The 17,566-nt window shown below is 37.6% G+C and overlaps 2 protein-coding genes and 1 pseudogene across 2 annotated transcripts; 2 read left to right on the top strand and 1 right to left on the bottom strand.

Annotated features, from left to right (window-relative positions):
* The first annotated feature begins 6,671 nt into the window (after nt 1-6,671).
* On the top strand, nt 6,672-10,092 carry CCB1 (cofactor assembly of complex C). Its single transcript, XM_016306582.3, has 4 exons — nt 6,672-7,130; nt 7,219-7,340; nt 9,196-9,348; nt 9,483-10,092. The coding sequence occupies exons 1-4, from the start codon at nt 6,807-6,809 to the stop codon at nt 9,667-9,669; spliced, it is 786 nt and encodes a 261-aa protein (XP_016162068.1). The 5' UTR covers nt 6,672-6,806; the 3' UTR covers nt 9,670-10,092.
* Nucleotides 10,093-10,731: 639 nt separating this feature from the next.
* LOC107604877 (cytochrome b-c1 complex subunit Rieske-4, mitochondrial) lies at nt 10,732-13,717 on the bottom strand. Its single transcript, XM_016306583.3, has 2 exons — nt 13,437-13,717; nt 10,732-11,638 (listed from the first exon to the last, which is right to left on the bottom strand). Exons 1-2 carry the CDS (start codon nt 13,597-13,599, stop codon nt 10,995-10,997), a joined length of 807 nt encoding a protein of 268 aa, XP_016162069.1. The 5' UTR covers nt 13,600-13,717; the 3' UTR covers nt 10,732-10,994.
* A 2,098-nt stretch (nt 13,718-15,815) lies between these two features.
* On the top strand, nt 15,816-16,906 carry LOC107647316 (uncharacterized; annotated as a pseudogene).
* The last annotated feature ends 660 nt before the right edge of the window (nt 16,907-17,566 follow it).

Raw genomic sequence — 17,566 nt, 5'->3', positions numbered from 1 at the left:
TTATCTTTTGTTGAGGTCAGCTTATCTTCTGTGGAACCGCCCTTGTCTCTATTGGCTTGGGTTGCCTTTGGATCTGGGTCGTACTCCTTGAGTTGGGCCCTTCTTTGGGTTTTCGTGTCGCTTTGGCCGACTTTTTCGTAAAGAAGTCGGTCCGCTTGACCTAAAGAGGTCGGTCGCTTTGCTACTGAACATCCCGGCTCGGTCATCTCGACCCAGGGTATGAACAGGGTCTTTAGCTTGGTAGGTCCCTTCTATTTGTGAGGTAACTACTTGTGAATCACTGAAGATAATAAGCTTTTGAGCTCCTACCTCCTTGGCCAGCTTCAAACCAGCCAATAGTGCCTCATACTTGGCCTGGTTATTGGAAGCAGGGAACTCGAATTTCAAGGAGAGTTCGATTTGGGTTCCCTGATCGCTTTCTATTATCACACCTGCCCCACCCCGATTTTGTTTGAAGAGCCGTCTACATAGAGATTCCACTTTATAGGAGTTTCCGGGGTGTCAGTGTATTCAGCAATGAAATCGGCCAAGTACTGAGTCTTGATGGCCGTCCAAGCTTCATACTGAAGATCAAATTCAGATAGCTCGACTGCCCACTGTAGAATCCTTCCAGCTAAATCTGTCTTCTATAAAATGCCTTTTATGGGCTGGTTAGTCCGAACCTTGATGGTGTGAGCTTGAAAATATGGGCAAAGTCGTCGAGATGTTAGTATGAGGGCGTAGGCGAACTTCTCTATCTTTTGATAATTCAGTTCGGCCCATTGCAAAGCTTTGCTGATGAAATAGATGGGTTGTTGCCCACTTTCGTCTTCTCTGACCAGTGATGAGGCTATTGCCCGATTTCTTACTGCGAGGTATAATACTAGTAGTTCTCCTTCTCGTGGTCGAGTTATAATAGGTGGCTGTCCTAGGAACCATTTGAAATCCTGGAAAGCCTGCTCGCACTCCGTTGTCCATTCAAACCTATTTCCCTTCTTTAAAGTGGCGTAGAAGGGGAGAGACCTTATGGCCGATCCGGCTAGAAATCTGGACAAGGCTACCAGTCTTTCGTTGAGTTGTTGACCTCTTTGACGCAAGTCGGACTTTTCATATCGAGTATTGCCCGACATTTATCCGGGTTTGCCTCAATTCCTCTTTGTGTGAGCATGAAGCCCAGGAACTTGCCAGCTTCTACTGCAAAGGTGCATTTTGCTGGATTGAGTCGCATACCATACTTTCTTATGGTGTCGAACACTTTGGTGAGGTCAGATAGTAGCGATTCTTCACTCTGTGTTTTTACCAACATGTCATCTACATATACCTCCATGAGTTTCCCGATATGGTCTGCAAAGACTTTGTTCATTAATCTTTGGTAAGTAGCTCCTGCGTTTTTGAGTCCGAATGGCATGACGACATAACAATAGTTTGCTTTTGGAGTTAGGAATGAGGATTTTTCCTGATCGGGTGGATACATTGGGATTTGATTGTATCCTGAGTAGGCATCCATGAACGAGAGATACTTGTATTCGGAGGAGGCATCCACTAGAGTGTCAATATTTGGGAGTGGATAGGGATCTTTTGGGAAAGCTTTGTTGAGGTCGGTGTAATCAGTGCACATCCGCCATTTCCCATTTAACTTTTTCACTAAGACAACATTGGCTACCCATAGTGGGTACTTGACTTCTCTTATGAATCCTACCTCCAGTAGAGCTTGTACCTGTTCTTCCACAGCTTGGGATCTTTCCGGTCCGAGCTTCCTACGCTTCTGCTGTACTGGCCGAGATCCTGGGTATACTGCCAGTTTATGGCACATTAGCTTGGGGTCTATACCTGGCATGTCTGCAGCCTTCCATGCAAAGAGGTCGACATTGTTCCTTAAGAGCTGAATTAGAGGTTTCTTTACGTCCTCATTTAAGGTTGCCCCGATATTTGTTGTTTTGTCCTGGTCATCTCCGATTTGGACTTCTTCGATCTCGCCTTCAGGTTGTGGACGGAGTTCTTCCCGACCTCGAACTCCCCCGAGGTCGATGGTGTGGATTTCTTCCCCATTGCCTCTGAGGTTCAGACTTTCATTGTAACAGCGTTGTGCTATCTTCTTATCTCCTTTTATCGTGGCAATCCCCTCTGAAGTTGGAAATTTCATGCATAGATGCGGAGTTGAAACTACTGCTGCGAGTTGATTCAATGTTGCCCGACCTATCAGGGTGTTGTAGGCTGAGCTTACGTCGACTATAATGTAGTCTATGTTGAGTGTCCTTGATCGGGTTCCTTTTCCGAATGTTGTGTGTAGAGATATTTATCCAAGCGGTTGGATTGGAGTGTCTCCTAGTCCAAACAAGATGTTCGGATATGCTCTAAGTTCTTTCTCCTGCAGGCCGAGTTTATCGAAGGCGGGTTTAAACAAAATATCCGCCGAGCTTCCTTGGTCCACCAGTGTGCGGTGGAGATTTGCATTGGCCAATATGATGGTGATGACCATAGGATCGTCATGTCCCAGGATGATGCCTGCCGCGTCTTCTTGGGTGAAAGTAATTGTAGGGAGGTCGGGTGATCCTTCTCCTTCCTCGACATGATATATTTCTTTGAGGTGCCTTTTGCGAGATGATTTTGAGATCCCCCCCTCCTGCGAATCCTCTGTTTATCATGTGAACGTGTCTTTCTCGGTTGTGAGGTGGTCGTTCTCTTTGTCCGACCTCTTCGTCCCTTCTTCTTTTTCGAGGCTCATCCGATTTGTTGGCTAAATACCGATCTAGTCGTCCTTCTCTCACCAATTTCTCAATAACATTTTTCAAATCGAAGCATTTGTTGGTAGGATGTCCGTAAATTCGGTGATATTCACAGTACTCTGTCCAATTTCCTCCTTCTTTCTTGCTTTTGAGTGGACGAGGTGGTGGTATCTTTACAACATGGCATACTTCTCGGTAAACATCCACAAGAGACACCCAGAGAGGGGGTGTAGTTGTTGTATTTTTTAGGCTTCTCGCCGTATTGATCCTCTTTTTTCTTTGACTCTTTATCCTTATCCCGAGAGGAGTAGAAGAATCCGGATTTTGAGGTCTCTCCTAGCCGAGAATTTTTCTTCATGTTGATGTACTTATCAGCTCGTTCCTACACTTCATTTAGAGATGTTGGATGTTTCTTTGATATGGAGTGACTAAAAGGTCCTTTTTGCAGGCCATTGATGAGTCCCATGATGGCTGCTTCCGTTGGTAGGCTTTGTATGTCCAGGCATGCTTTGTTGAACCTCTCCATGTAGCTACGAATACTCTCCCGATCTCCCTGCTTAATTCCTAATAAGCTTGGGACGTGTTTGGCTTTGTCCTTCTGGATGAAAAATCGGGTGAGAAATTTCTTGGCCAGGTCGTCAAAACTTGTGATGGATCTTGGGGACAAAGTGTCGAACCACTTAATTGCTGTCTTTGTCAGGGTTGCTGGGAATGCTTTGCATCGAATGGCATCTGAGGCATCCGTGAGATACATTCTACTTCTGAAATTGCTGAGATGATGCCTGGGATCCGATGTGCCGTCATACGGAGTCATGTCAGGAGCTTTAAAGTCTTTTGGGACTTTGGCCTTCATGATTTCTTTGGTGAATGGATCTTGATCTTTGTGAGAGCTGCCTTCAGGATCATGTTGGATGGTTTTTGTTTTAAGGTCGGCTTCGAGCTTTAAGAGCTTGTCCTCTAACTCTCAACGTCGCCTAGTTTCTCTTCGAAGGTCCCTCTCGGCTTCCCGTTGATGTTCAGCCTCTTTTTCGAGCTGTTTGAGGCGATCATGTTGAGTTTGTAGTGCCTCCATGATTTCCGAACTTGGCAAATTCTTGTCTTTGTTTGGTTGAGAAGTATCCTTTGGTGTGGTGTCCGCGTTCTTGTGCGGCGTCCTGTTTTCTATATCAGAGTCATGGTCGTTGTCAAGGTTGTCCGCCATGATGGTGGGATGATCTCCAGGTTCCCCGGCAACGGCGCCAATGTTCCGAGGGTTACCTGAAACTGTAGGTCGATCTCGAACGAGATCTTCTGTACTGGTCGGAGCTGATGTGTCCGACTTGTTGGACTTGGAGGTGGTGCTCATCCTTCTTCACCGAAGGGTGGTGGTACCTGCAAAGGACTCCAATGCTTAAATTAGCAAGGGTATTAAGCAGGTTTTTAGTAGAATCAGAGTATGAGTTATACCTGGGTGCTCCAGTGTATTTATAATGGTGTGGAGTGACCTTTCTGGAGATAAGATAGTTATCTTATCTTATCTTTGAGTGGAGTTATCTTATCTTCAAGGGAACCACCCTTATCCTTCTAGACTTGGGCTGCCTTTGGACTTGGGTCGTGTTCCTCTGTTTGGGCCCTTTTTGGGCTTTTCCTATTGATTTGGCCGAACTCTTTAAGAAGAGGTCGGGTAATCCTGACCTGAAGAGGTCGGTCGACTTGTCGTCAATCAGCCCGGGTCATACAGCTCGACCCAGGGCATGAACAGGGGTGATTAGCATTCAACGCCAGCTTTGGGTCTCCTTTGGGGCGTTGAACGCCAGCCAGGGGGTAGCTCTTTGGTGTTCAACGCCCAATATGGGCAGGCTCCTTCGAAGAAAAGTATAGACCATTATATATTGCTGGAAAACGCTAGAAGTTAGCTTTCTAATACCGTTAAGAACGCATCATTTAGACCTTTGTAGCTCCAGAAATACTCGTTTGAGTGCACGGAGGTCAGAATTTGACAGCATCTGCTACGCTTTCCTTGCCTCTGAATCAGACTTTACCAAAGCTCCTCAATTTCTGCCAAAAATTACCTAAAATCACTATAAAATACAACAACTCAAGGTAGAATCCAAAAATTTGAATTTTGCACTAAAACCTATGAAAATATAATAAAAATTAAACAAAACATAACTAAAACAATATGAAAATGATGTCAAAAAGCGTATAAAATATCCGCTCATCAGTAGTGGGGTGTAGTTGTGATATCTCCTTAGTTTCTCCAAGCTAAGTTCCTCTTCTTGGGTTCTTTTTCCTTTTCTCGTGCTTGGTAAGGATTCCCTAATCGTTAATTAGGTTCTCGTAGCTTGGCATTTTCTTCCATGTTAATGTACTTTTCAGCTCGCTCTTGCACACCATTGACCAGCCGTATTATTACCACCTCGGTGGGTAAGTTTTGAATCTCCAAGTATGCCTTGTTGAATCTCTTCATGTGGTCTCAGAGGGATTCTCCGACTTCCTGTTTGACTCTGAGTAGGCTGGGTGCATGCTTGACCTTGTCCTTTTGAATTGAGAATCGTGTGAGAAATTTTCTTGCGAGGTCGACAAAGCTGGTGACTGACCTAGGAGTTAAGCTGGCGAACCACTTCATGGCCGACTTAGTTAGAGTTGTCGGGAAAGCTTTGCAGCGAGTCCTGTCTGAAGCGTCGGCCAAATACATCCAACTTTTGAAGTTGCTTAAGTGGTGCCTCAGGTCGGTCGTTCCATCATAAAGACACATGTCTGGGCTTTTAAAATTTCTAGAAACTCTGGCCCGCATGATGTCTTCGATAAAAGGATCTTCCCCTCATAGTGGGATATCTTCCCGAGTTATATGTGAATTCTTGCTTCGAAGGTCGGATTCCAACTTTGAGAGCTTCTCTTTCAACTCCCTTCGTCGTCTGATTTCTCTCTTTAGGTTTCTTTCTGCCTCCCGTTGTCGCTCTAACTCTTGCTCTAGTGGTCCGAGTCGGCCATAATGTCTGTGTAGTAGCCCCATAAGATCGGCGGAATGGGGTTGGCCTTCACCTTCCGGGTGACGAACCTCGGAAGGGATTCTCCTATGAGGAGGATTACTCGACGTGCCTTCCCCATGTGGTTCTTCCGTTCTTGGAGGAGGTACCATGAGGGCTTGGTCGTTGTTAACTACATCTTGGTACTCTGGTTCTGATTCCGATGCTGTACGTCCGACCTCGAGGTGATCGTACGCCATAGAGTGCTGATTTCTAGGTCCCCGACAACGGCGCCAATGTTTCAGAGGTTACTTGAAACTGGATTGGGTTTGGACTTGGACATGAGGTCCAAGCTCTAGGTGAGGTGGTTTCTGACTTAGCCTATGTCCAGCGGCTGTCGTCCAAATTGTTCGCAAGAAGATGGGGGGTGGTACCTGCAAAACACTCTGATGCCTGAGTCAGCAAGAGTATGAGCAGGTTTATAGTGTATTGGATCTTAAGTATACCTGAGAATGTCAGTGTATTTATAGGTGATGAGCCAATAACCACCGCTGGAGTAGTTCCACTACTGATGGTGGATAATTGCCCTTTTATCTAAAAGTTGTTAAGATCTCTCTTCTAAAAGTAGGTGAGAGATATTAGAAATTAGTTATAACTCCTATTGAGGGGAGAGTTATTATTTTGCAGCGCTTTATCCGACCTCTAAAGAGATCGGTTATATGATAGCTTTCTTTTAAGCTTTCTTAACTTTTAGACATGACTTATATTTTAGATCATATATGAACAAAAATTAAATCCCAAGAATTTATCTTTTTATAAAGATAAAGACCAAATATATATAAAATTAATAAATAAAAATAATTAAATAATAATTTAATCAAATTTATTAAATTATTTATGAATTTTCATGTGAAAAAAACTTGAGTTTCTATCTTCTAAAAATATTTTGACCCGAACTTTTTTCACTTCCACTCTTGATTTGTTTTATGATAACCTCTCATCCACGTAATGCTTGTACATCCTCATCAAATCTAGACCGTCAAAATGAAGTGACCAATTCAGTGGTGAAACAAGTTCTTATAAACGAAAGCCACCTGAAAAATCGAAAACCATCCTATCCATTCTCATTTTCTCTTCAACAACAACAACAACAATGGCAGCAACAAAGATGCTGTTATCCCCACACCCACACCCACACCACCCTCTCTGTTCTTCTCCTCCATTTCTTGCGAAATCCCACTGGCTACAACAACAACCCCCTCAAGTACCAAGGAAGCTCCATGTGTCCCTTCAAGACCCCATTATCGATTACATCATCACAAACCAGCAACAAGAACTGAACCCTAATTCTAATTCCCTGGTGTTGCTTGCGGAGAGTGTTGGTTATTCTACAGCCAGTTATTATACTTCTTTGGGTCTCTTTGTTATATCTGTTCCTGGACTTTGGTCCCTCATCAAACGTTCTGTCAAATCCAAAGTAAGAATCTAATTTTTCATGCATGGAAATTGAAGTTCGAAAGTAGTTTCCACTGTTTACATGTTCTTTCTTTTTGGTGAACAATTAGATTGTGAAGAAGACTTTCATAGGTGAAGGGGAAAAGAAGGCGCCAAATCAGGTTGCTGGGGAGATACTATCATTCTTCACTCGTAACAACTTTGCGGTGACCAATAGAGGAGAAACAATCACGTGAGTGCCATCAGGTTTCCTTAGTTATAATATCATGTTTTCAATCAAGCTTGTTTTTGTCCTCTCTTTTCATGCCTAGTGTATAGTACAAGTACTCAGGTAGGCTGCATTTGATTTTAGAAACAGAATAGACAGAACACCGAAAATATGATAGAAATGACAGACACATAAAAATTAGTGTTTTGTATTTTGTTTGGTTATAAACTATATATAAGATAGAATCAATTATGAAAACTTGAAAAGTCTAATTTACTGATTATTTTCTTCCTGGCACAAAATATAGGAAGAAAAATGTAATGATAAAAAATATAATTATGAAAATAGGGATAATGAAAAAAAAAAAAAAAAAAGTGGTGTTTCTTATTAGTGTTTCTACTTTCTCCTATCAAAGGTACAAAATACACTAATTTAGTATTTCAGAACATAATATGTTTCTATATCTCACTTGCCAAATATGATTTTGTGTTTCCGTGTTCTTGTTAGTGTTCCGTAATGTAAACAAACACAGCTGTATAGAACATGTTTGGTAGAATAAAAATCTAATCCTTTCTGCTCTGTGGGCACGTGCATGTGTGGATAAGAACTAAGATTGAAAGTTCAGGAGGAGGTACTAAACAACCAACATTTGAGCAAAACAAAGCACAGCAATTTAAAAATAAGGAAATAAGCTTAGTGTGGATGTTTGAGTATAGTTAATACAAATAAGCCAAGAGAAGAATTAGAGTGGACATTTCCAAGTATTGGATTAACTGATAAGATTCTTAATCCTGAATTACATTGAATGAATGCATTTATTGCAATGCTTTACTATTTGGAGTTGATGGAATGAAAAGATTTTTCAAGAGAAACAAATTTTACATTTGTGGAAGCTTAGAGCGAAGCGGAATGGTGGTGCAATAATGGATTATGAAATGAGTTATATGTAAAAGTGTGGAAGACATTTGATTCGAATTTGAGGGGCTGGTGAAGTATTCTTGGTCATTAAGTTGTATGTTCTGTTTTGCTCTGACCAAGTTTTATATAAGATTACTCCATTTGCTGATTATGTAAAGCTTTGAAAGCTTATCATTACTTTGCGGTTTGTAGACTACAACAACTGTTAAATCTGGAATGAAAGAACTAGAAGTTGAAGGTTCATTTCTTCATTACGCACTTCTATTGCAAGATGTTAATACATTGAAATTCTGCATAACAGTTGCCTTTGATCTTTTTTTCAATCCTGATGGAAATGCTGAAGAGTTTTGGAGGATTAGCTAATTTTGTTTGAAAGTGTGTTTAATAATTATGCCTGTTGTATGAGTTAGAAGGGTGAAGGAACTAGTAAGCATGAAGTATGAAGGAGATTTTGATATCACAAATTGGAGTAGAAAGCATTAGAGAGGAAATTTGATTTCTTAGTTGTAGAGTAGTCCTATAATCATGGGATTTTGAGGACTGCAGATACAAAGCCCTTTAGTTTTCGTATTGGCTGTTATGCTACGTCCTGGCATTGAGTTTTTTTAAATATCAAGAAATAATATCAGACTGTGTTAATGCGGAATGCTTGTGCAGCAGGCTGCCCTTTATATATATTGTAGGCCATCTTAGATTTTAACTTTAGACAAAAAACACAAAGGATACTCCAGATTTGAAATACTGTCAAGATCACAAGTCAAAGTCCCATCAAGAAGAAAGAATAGCCATTATCTTTTCATGTCAAAAGTGTTTGATATGATGATATCCATCAATTAATGTTACAGTTTTAAATTTTTAATCAATCAATCCTGCAGTTTTCCCTCTTTATCATTTGCATTTGCTCATTAAGTGAAAAGAATATGGAAATCTAACTCATGTTTTCTGGGTTTCTTCTGTGAAGGTTTGAAGGAACGATGGTTCCTAGCAGGGGCCAAGCAGCACTATTAACTTTCTGCACTTGCATAAGTCTTGCAAGTGTGGCACTTGTGCTCACCATAACTGTCCCGGATTTCGGCAATAACTGGTTTTTTATCACAGCCTTAAGTCCATTGGCGTAAGTGAAGAAGGCATTGAAAATTTACATTACACTTAGTAGTTCATTGTTTTGGAGAGTAGCTTAAACGTTAATCCATCCGTTTAGTCCTAATATGTGGATGTTGTGTGGTTCTTCTTTGGGAATTTTCACAGTGGTGCATATTACTGGACTCGGGCATCTAGAAAGGAGGAAATTAAGGTGAAAATGATTGTTGATGATGATGGAACCTTATCAGAGATCGTTGTTCAAGGTGATGACCAACAAGTTGAACAAATGAGAAAGGAACTCAATCTCAGTGAAAAAGGAATGGTCTATGTTAAAGGCGTTTTTGAAAGATGATGGCAGAATCAAAATATCATAGAAGCCTCAAGAAACAAAAAGCATCGGAATCATTGTGGATGTTACTACTGGACTTGAAAAAAAATGGATATAGCTTCTCCCATAGAAGCCTTGGAAGCATGGTGAATCAGCTTGGTCAAGCAGCAAGTTAACAGTGGCTAATTAATTGTTTAATTTGTTGGATGGCACAAGTATGCGAAATGCTAGATACCTATTTTGCTAAAGCAGAAAATGTCAATGTTTTTACTTAAGACATGCTCAGGGCTCAGCAGTACCTCATTATAAAGTTTGTTGTAAAGAAGCTTGGACTTTTCTGCTTAGGAAAATTCTCTGTGGTTCACATATGCAGCAGTACCGCATTTTATAATATTTTCTGATTTCTCTCCATCATGCTTGGATTGAAATTCAGTTCGGAAGACAAAATCAGTTCCACAAAATTTAAACGTTCAATTACAGTCTCTCATCATTCAAACCTTGGCACATATTGATCTATCCACATAATATTATTCTAAAACTAATCCTACAATTCTAATCACTGAAGAGTCGTAAACTATACAGCAAATATAAACTGCTTTCTTGGTTCGGCTTTTACCATAAGGGTTCTGCCCCTCTGTTTACATTATCATTTTGCCACGTTGACAACAATGAAGCGACTGAAATGAAACTAGATATGTAAATTCCATACAATGAAAGACATTTAGAGAAATTGTTTTGAATATCAGCGAGCCTTGGAATTATTTACTACAACATTTAAGGCTTGTTTTAACGTAGCAAACGGATCCCAGTATCCCCACATTCACTAGTCTTAGATGAGACATGAAACTTAGTATCCTCTTATAGAAAAACATCCATTTAAAGGATTAACTTGTCTAATTTCTCTACTTAACATTAACGAAATAGCTAATAACACTATAAATGGTGAATTTAATTTGTATCCATCGTCACTATATGAAAATGTTTTATACACACGTTATAACCCAAAATAAATAAATAAATAAATCCTATTGAACAACTTACCTCAAAAATCATGATGATTCAGTGACTAAAAGAACTCGATTCGCATTAGTCAAAATCCTTAAATTTTACTGCTTCAGCAGAATTTTATAATTATACAAAGCTCCTGTAATCATCAACTAATGAAAGCAAATGACAAGCAAAATGGCAAGCATATGACAGAAACAGAAATCTCTGTGCTGCATAAACACTTGCTAAATAAACCAAATAAGTACTCAAGAAGAAGAGAGATATCCACGCCGCATTTCGACATTATCAATAAATTAAAAAAATTATTGTAAACTGGTTCAGTAGGTAGTATCCTGTGTCTTTCAACCAATTAACAACTTGTTCTCTTCCAAGAAGGTATATGTTGGTACCTCCAGATTGTATGGCGCTGGTCCTTTCCTAATTCTGCCAGATATATCGTAATGTGAACCATGACAGGGGCAAAACCAGCCACCAAAGTCACCAGCATTTGGCAAGGGTATACAACCCAAATGTGTGCAAACCCCAATCACAATGAGCCACTCGGGGTTCTTGACTCTCTCCGCATCCTGCTGTGGATCGCGAAGAGATCCAACGTCAACACTGTTTGCCAGCTTAATATCATCTTCCGTCCTACGCCTGATGAACACAGGCTTTCCACGCCACTTAACAGTCACAGTGGTGCCTGGCTCAATGCTGGAGAGATCAACTTCAAGTGAAGCCAGAGCAAGAACATCCTTACTGGCCGACATACTGAGCACAAACTTGAGGATAAGGAGACGGACAAGAGAGGCATAGACAAATCTGCCACCTGTTAGGACAAAGTAGGCAAATGCCCTCTTGCTTGGGTCACCAGGAGGATATCGTTCATGATTGTGTTCATCGTATACAATCTTAGAGGAAGGGTTTTTTACAGCTGCGACAGTTGCTGGAATTTCAGGAATAATGCTGTTTTCGTTTGCATGGACTGGCAATCCAGTAGCAAAACCTGGGTACAGATTGAAAATAAATTATCGACTCACATTAATTTGGCTAAGATGTTAATAAACCAAACCCTGGAAAATAAAAAAGAAGGCCAGCGTTCAATAACTATAGCAAAACCCAAACTGCGACGGGTACATGGTACTGCTAAATGGTTGCCATAACCATATTGCCACATCGGCATTGGGTACTGTCCTTACTGGTACTCGGAATAGATGCCCAAAATTCACTTATCTTTTTGCACACACTTAAAAAATCAACACATGCACAATTAAAAGCCACAATACTCAGTCAAATAATAAACTTCATAATATTTACCAATCAATCTCAATAAGCTTCACTAATGACCATTTCTTTCTTTCTCCTTTTCTTTTCTTTTTATTTTTATACCTTTTAATTTTTGTAAGTGAATAACACGCTTTCATTATGAATTATTGAACCACAGAACCAGTTCCAGGGAAGCCTAACTTATGATTAACAGAACTCTTGCATAAACAACCTTTTGTGAACTATTGAACTAGTGATATCGGAGGGGCAAATAATAGGATGGCTGCCAATTTCATTATGAATTATTGAAGCAGTTATGGGGAAGCCTAACTCAACAATTACAGAAATTATTGATTAAACAATCTCTTGTGAACTATTCAACTAGTGATATACTGATACAAGAAGGGCAAATCATAAGATGGAATACAATTTGGTTATGTACTATTGAATCAGTTCTGGGGAAGCCTAAACTTATGAATAATAGAATTCCTGAATAACCAATCTCTTGAGAACTATTGAACTAGTGATTTAGGAAGGGTAGATCATAGGATGGCACAAACAAATACCTTACAGCATACACATATAACAATCATGAAGATAATCAAGCCCCAATCAGAAGCACAAACACTCAACTGCATGATTTGAATTACATAAAGTTCAGAATTAGAAATGGAATTTACTAGTTATTAGCAACACAAATAGATGTATACACATAGTCTGGGAGTAATTTGTTTGAAATTGTAGTTCATGTACAAGCTACTCTCGATTTTAGAAAGAAAGCTCCCCAGTTGGTATGTTCTGTACTTTCATAATTTTTCATTGGTAATGCAATCTCTTATACATTCATGTTACTTGATGTTTTTAATATAATCCAAAGCCTATATTACAACTAAATGTGTCACTCTAGTTTCCACTAGAAATGATGTATAATAACAACAAAACCAACAATGAAGCATAATCTGTTATACTTCAGAAGAACAGCATGCTAGACTTGGGCAAATTTTGCTACTTATATATTCACTCAATATAACACTCTTGAAAAGCTTTTGGTAAGAAGATATTTTCAACACAACATGATAGTTCAAATGCTCGATGGATTTAAATTCTATGCAAGACATGTCTCGCTGCCCTGAAATCAAAATTCAAAATTCCAAAAGAAGAAAAATACGAGCACTATTCAACGCATCTTTTATCCTTCTGTTCTTTGGGCACAAAATAGCACGTGTAGAAGAACACCACCACCAACAATCACTACCACCCCCAAATCCCAAACAAATGTCCGATTGCAATCAGCAAAAAACACGCTCACAATACATAAACTTCGAATCTAGACACCAACCAAGAACGAGTTAAATGATTTGCGTCAAGCAACTACCAATACTACGATATGACGAATAATAATAAAATCAGGTTGGCGCACATAATCAAGGGCACGGGGCAGAAATAATCACAAATCAACTTGTTTGGTCTCTTTTGATTTGGAGCTGAAACAAAAATGAATATGGAAAGGGAATGGGAAAGAGGGAGAAAACCCTAACCTCGGAATGGGAGAAAGAATTGGGGTTGGGGAGCGGATCCGCCATCGTGGGAGTCATAGTGAGGGGCGATGGGGTTCCGAGAGACGAAGGCAGAGGCGGCACGGTTAGCTCTCCATGAAGACGATGACAGAGAAGACAACCTCTTTGCTGCAACCCTCAACATCTTCCTGCGATTCTTTTTTCCTACTGATTTCCTCCCTTTTCACTTTTGCTGCCTCTATTGTGTGGAAAGAGGCGATGTGTCTCCATGTTTTGGGATTTAATAATGGTTAGTTTGGATTGATTTTGAGAAATGTATTCTTTTTTTTTTTATTTTTTTTAAAGATTTTTTAACAGATACAAATTATTTTATATTTTTTAACTGTGAAGCATGGGGTTGAGTACTTGAGTTATTGTGTTTGTATATGCATCCATTTTGGATATTATGATCATTGACATTTGTTCGATATATCATATGTCTGTCGTATTTAATTCTGTCTTAATAAAAAATAAAAAAAAAATTTAAAATACACTTAAATTCATCTAAATATTATTACATATAAGTATGTTCAGTCTTATTTTTAATATGTATTCTTAAACTGATATTTAAAGACAAAGAAAATACAAAGCGAAGCTCAATTCAAGGTAGATTTCATATAAAAATATAAATTAATTATTTTATTATTTTTGTTTTTAGGTTAGAATAATATATTTTTTTATTTGATATTTTTAAGTATGTTAGTTCTATATATTTAGTTTTTATTGGGTATACAAAATAACTAACATGTCATGAGTATTTTGGCCGAATTAAAGCTCATAAAATACAATATTTTCTATATATTATTTAGCTATTGACAAGTAATAAATTATTAATTTACATTGTCTTCGTAATATATTACTAAATTTGTTTATGAAAAAATTATAGGAAATTCGAGTGATAGTTCTAATGGTGTTCATTTTCAATCGGTGTTGTCCAACATTACAAATAGCATTAATACAGATTTATTTTTGGATGATTTTTTTTATGTATTTTGATTTTCCTACTATTTATTCAATTATAAACTTTAACAGAAAATATGTTCAAAACTAATATCTCGAGTTATCTTATTAGGTAATAACCCAACACCATATCGATCAAGGTCTCCAACTACTAATCTACACTATGTAGATGAAAAAGAACGATGTTCCAATATTAGTGATATTAGTAATTCGGGTATCACACGTGAAATGATAGCCCATGTCAACAGACAAGTCAGCAACATCTTCAACATACATCAAACAATATCGACCAGTTACAAAGCCAGCATATGTTAATATGCTTTTATTATTTAAAGACCAAACATTTAACTTTTCAATTGGTCTATTAAAAACAATCTTTGGTATATGCTAAATAATTATTATAGATTCATTGGAGTACACAAATTGAATTAGATTGCAAAGGGATGCAAGATTGAATAGGAAGATTATGCTACTTCAAGAGAGACATGGTAAGATAAGCATGATAGATTGTAATTATCACAAAGCTAAAATTTTACTTCTTTTATCTTTAATACTACTTTCATAATATATATTCATAATTCAGCTGATTCAAACATTTAACATATATTCATTTTTCTTTTTCTTGATGTATTATCTCTAATGATTACAGGAGCAAGTACATCTAATTCAAATTTAGATACTAAAGAATTAAAAGAAGTATGCATAGTTGAAAAAGAAAGACACCTGATACAAAGAAAAACATTCTTGAAGGAATTGACTATAAATCTTTCAAAAATTTTTGAAGAAGTTGAGGATATTACTGAAAACACGACTATATTAGATGATTCTGTGCAAATTGAATACCCAGCCATATTCGATGTTGCTGAGAATACAGGTAATTTAAGAAGTAGCAATATCAGCACTTTATTATTTACTATTGTTATGCTTTTTATAAACAAAAAATTATCGTTTAGTGTTCAAATTTTAAAATTCAAACTAAGATATGGTTATATATTATAATTTTTGTATTTGAACATTGATTTATTGTAATTCTTATTGTTTGATTAACGTGCATGTAAAACTTAAATCTTGAGGTTGGCACAATGAAATTGTATTATATGATATCATCTTTTTAATCCATAAATTGCATTCTTCGGTAATTTTTTATAAATATTATTTTTATACTTAACATGGTGAAAGAAATGTATATTTTTATATAAAGTATTTGTTGCAGATATAACTGAAACAATTTATTATCTTGGTGATTATTAGATGTGATAGATATTGGTGACCCAGAATTTTTTTGTCGGCATTGCGACGCCATGATGTGGTATGAGGATAGATCAGAGAAGTCCAAAACAGGATCCAATTTTGAGTTCTCAATATGTTGTATGCGAGAAAAGGTACAACTGCCATTTTGAAGCACTTGATCGGACGCTCAGGGATCTTATGTCATTTACCAATCAACATAAGACACATCAACCATTTGGTGGTAAGGTTGTTGTTCTAGGAGGTTATTTCAGACAGATACTTCCGGTGATTCCGAAAGGAAGTAGACACGATATATTGACATCTGCTATTAACTCATCCCATCTGTGGTCATTTTGTAAGGTTCTAAAACTGCATACGAATATGAGGCTTCTAATGTCTTCTTTGGATCAAGATGAAGGTGAAATAAAGAGATTTGCTAATTGGATACTTGATGTTGGAAATGGAAATATTGGCTCTGTTGTTGGTGATGAATCAGAAGTTGAAATTCCAGATGATCTATTGATTACAATTACTGATGACCCTCTCTCTCATTTGGTAGACTTTGCATATCCAAATTTGTTGCAAAATATGTCAGATTACAGGTATTTTCAGAGTAGGGCAATTCTTGCACCCACGCTTGAGAGTGTCGAGAAGGTAAACGATTTTGTCTTGACAATCTTTCCAGGGATAGAAAAGGAGTATTTGAGCTCTGACACAACATGTCAAGCTGATGAGAATGAAGATGTACAACAAGAGTGGTTCACACCAGAGTTCCTAAATGACATCAAATGTTCGGGACTACCCAATCACAAGTTGACTTTGAAACCAGGAGTCGCTGTAATGCTACTGCGAAACATAGACCAGACTTCAGGTTTATGCAACGGGACAAGATTAATAGTTAACGAACTTGGCAGCAACGTAATTAGAGCGACGATAGTGACCGGTAGAAATATTGGAGATAAAGTGTACATTCCAAGAATGAACTTGATCCTTCAGATTCAGGATTGCCATTTAAGTTCCAACGGAGACAATTTTCATTAACAGTATGTTTTGCAATGACCATTAACATGAGTCAGGGTCAATCATTATCACATGTACGACTTTATTTTCCAAAATCAGTGTTCACCCATGGACAACTTTATGTTACTTTGTCAAGAGTTAAGAGTCGCAGTGGCCTCAGGGTTTTAATTTTAGACGAAGACGGCAATCCAAAGTCATCAACAACAAATGTCGTGTTCAAAGAGGTTTTTAATAATATTTAGGTAAGAATAATATTATTTTCATTTTAATAGCATGTTATGATTTACACTTTTGTACAAATATTTACTATAGATATAACTAATTTATCTATAACTCTTTTTTCAAATTTGAAATGAAATGTGTAACAAGGAGCACAACATCCTATGCCAATTGCTTTTCTAATGAAGTTAGTAAGATACTAGGTTGTCGATAAATTTTTATCAGCTTTTTGATATAAAATTTAGGGTAAAATTAACATGCTATTATTACAGTTATATATGTTCTTATTTTTTTATGTTTCCCTCCTTATGGTTTAAGAATATTATAAACTTCAAACTCTTCTATTTATATTTTACTTTGAATAAAGATAAAACAACATATTTAACACGTTTATTATATAACGACGATGATAGTGTTATACTAAATTTAAAAAATATATGGTTATAAAATATTATTTTTAATTTAACTTATCAAATTTAAATATAAGCCCATGCATCGCACGGGTTTAACACTAGTAATGGTTAGTTTGGATTGATTTTGAGAAATGTATTCTTTTTTTTATTTTTTTTAAAGATTTTTTAACAGATAAAAATTATTTTATATTTTTTAACTGTGAAGCATGGGGTTGAGTACTTGAGTTATTGTGTTTGTATATGCATCCATTTTGGATATTATGATCATTG

This window comes from Arachis ipaensis, chromosome B6 (genome assembly GCF_059453495.1).
Source record: "Arachis ipaensis isolate K30076 ecotype BB chromosome B6, ASM5945349v1, whole genome shotgun sequence".
In the NCBI taxonomy this organism is placed as follows: domain Eukaryota; kingdom Viridiplantae; phylum Streptophyta; class Magnoliopsida; order Fabales; family Fabaceae; genus Arachis; species Arachis ipaensis.
Note: the sequence above shows the minus strand (reverse complement) of the source record. Positions and strands in the feature narration are given on the sequence as shown.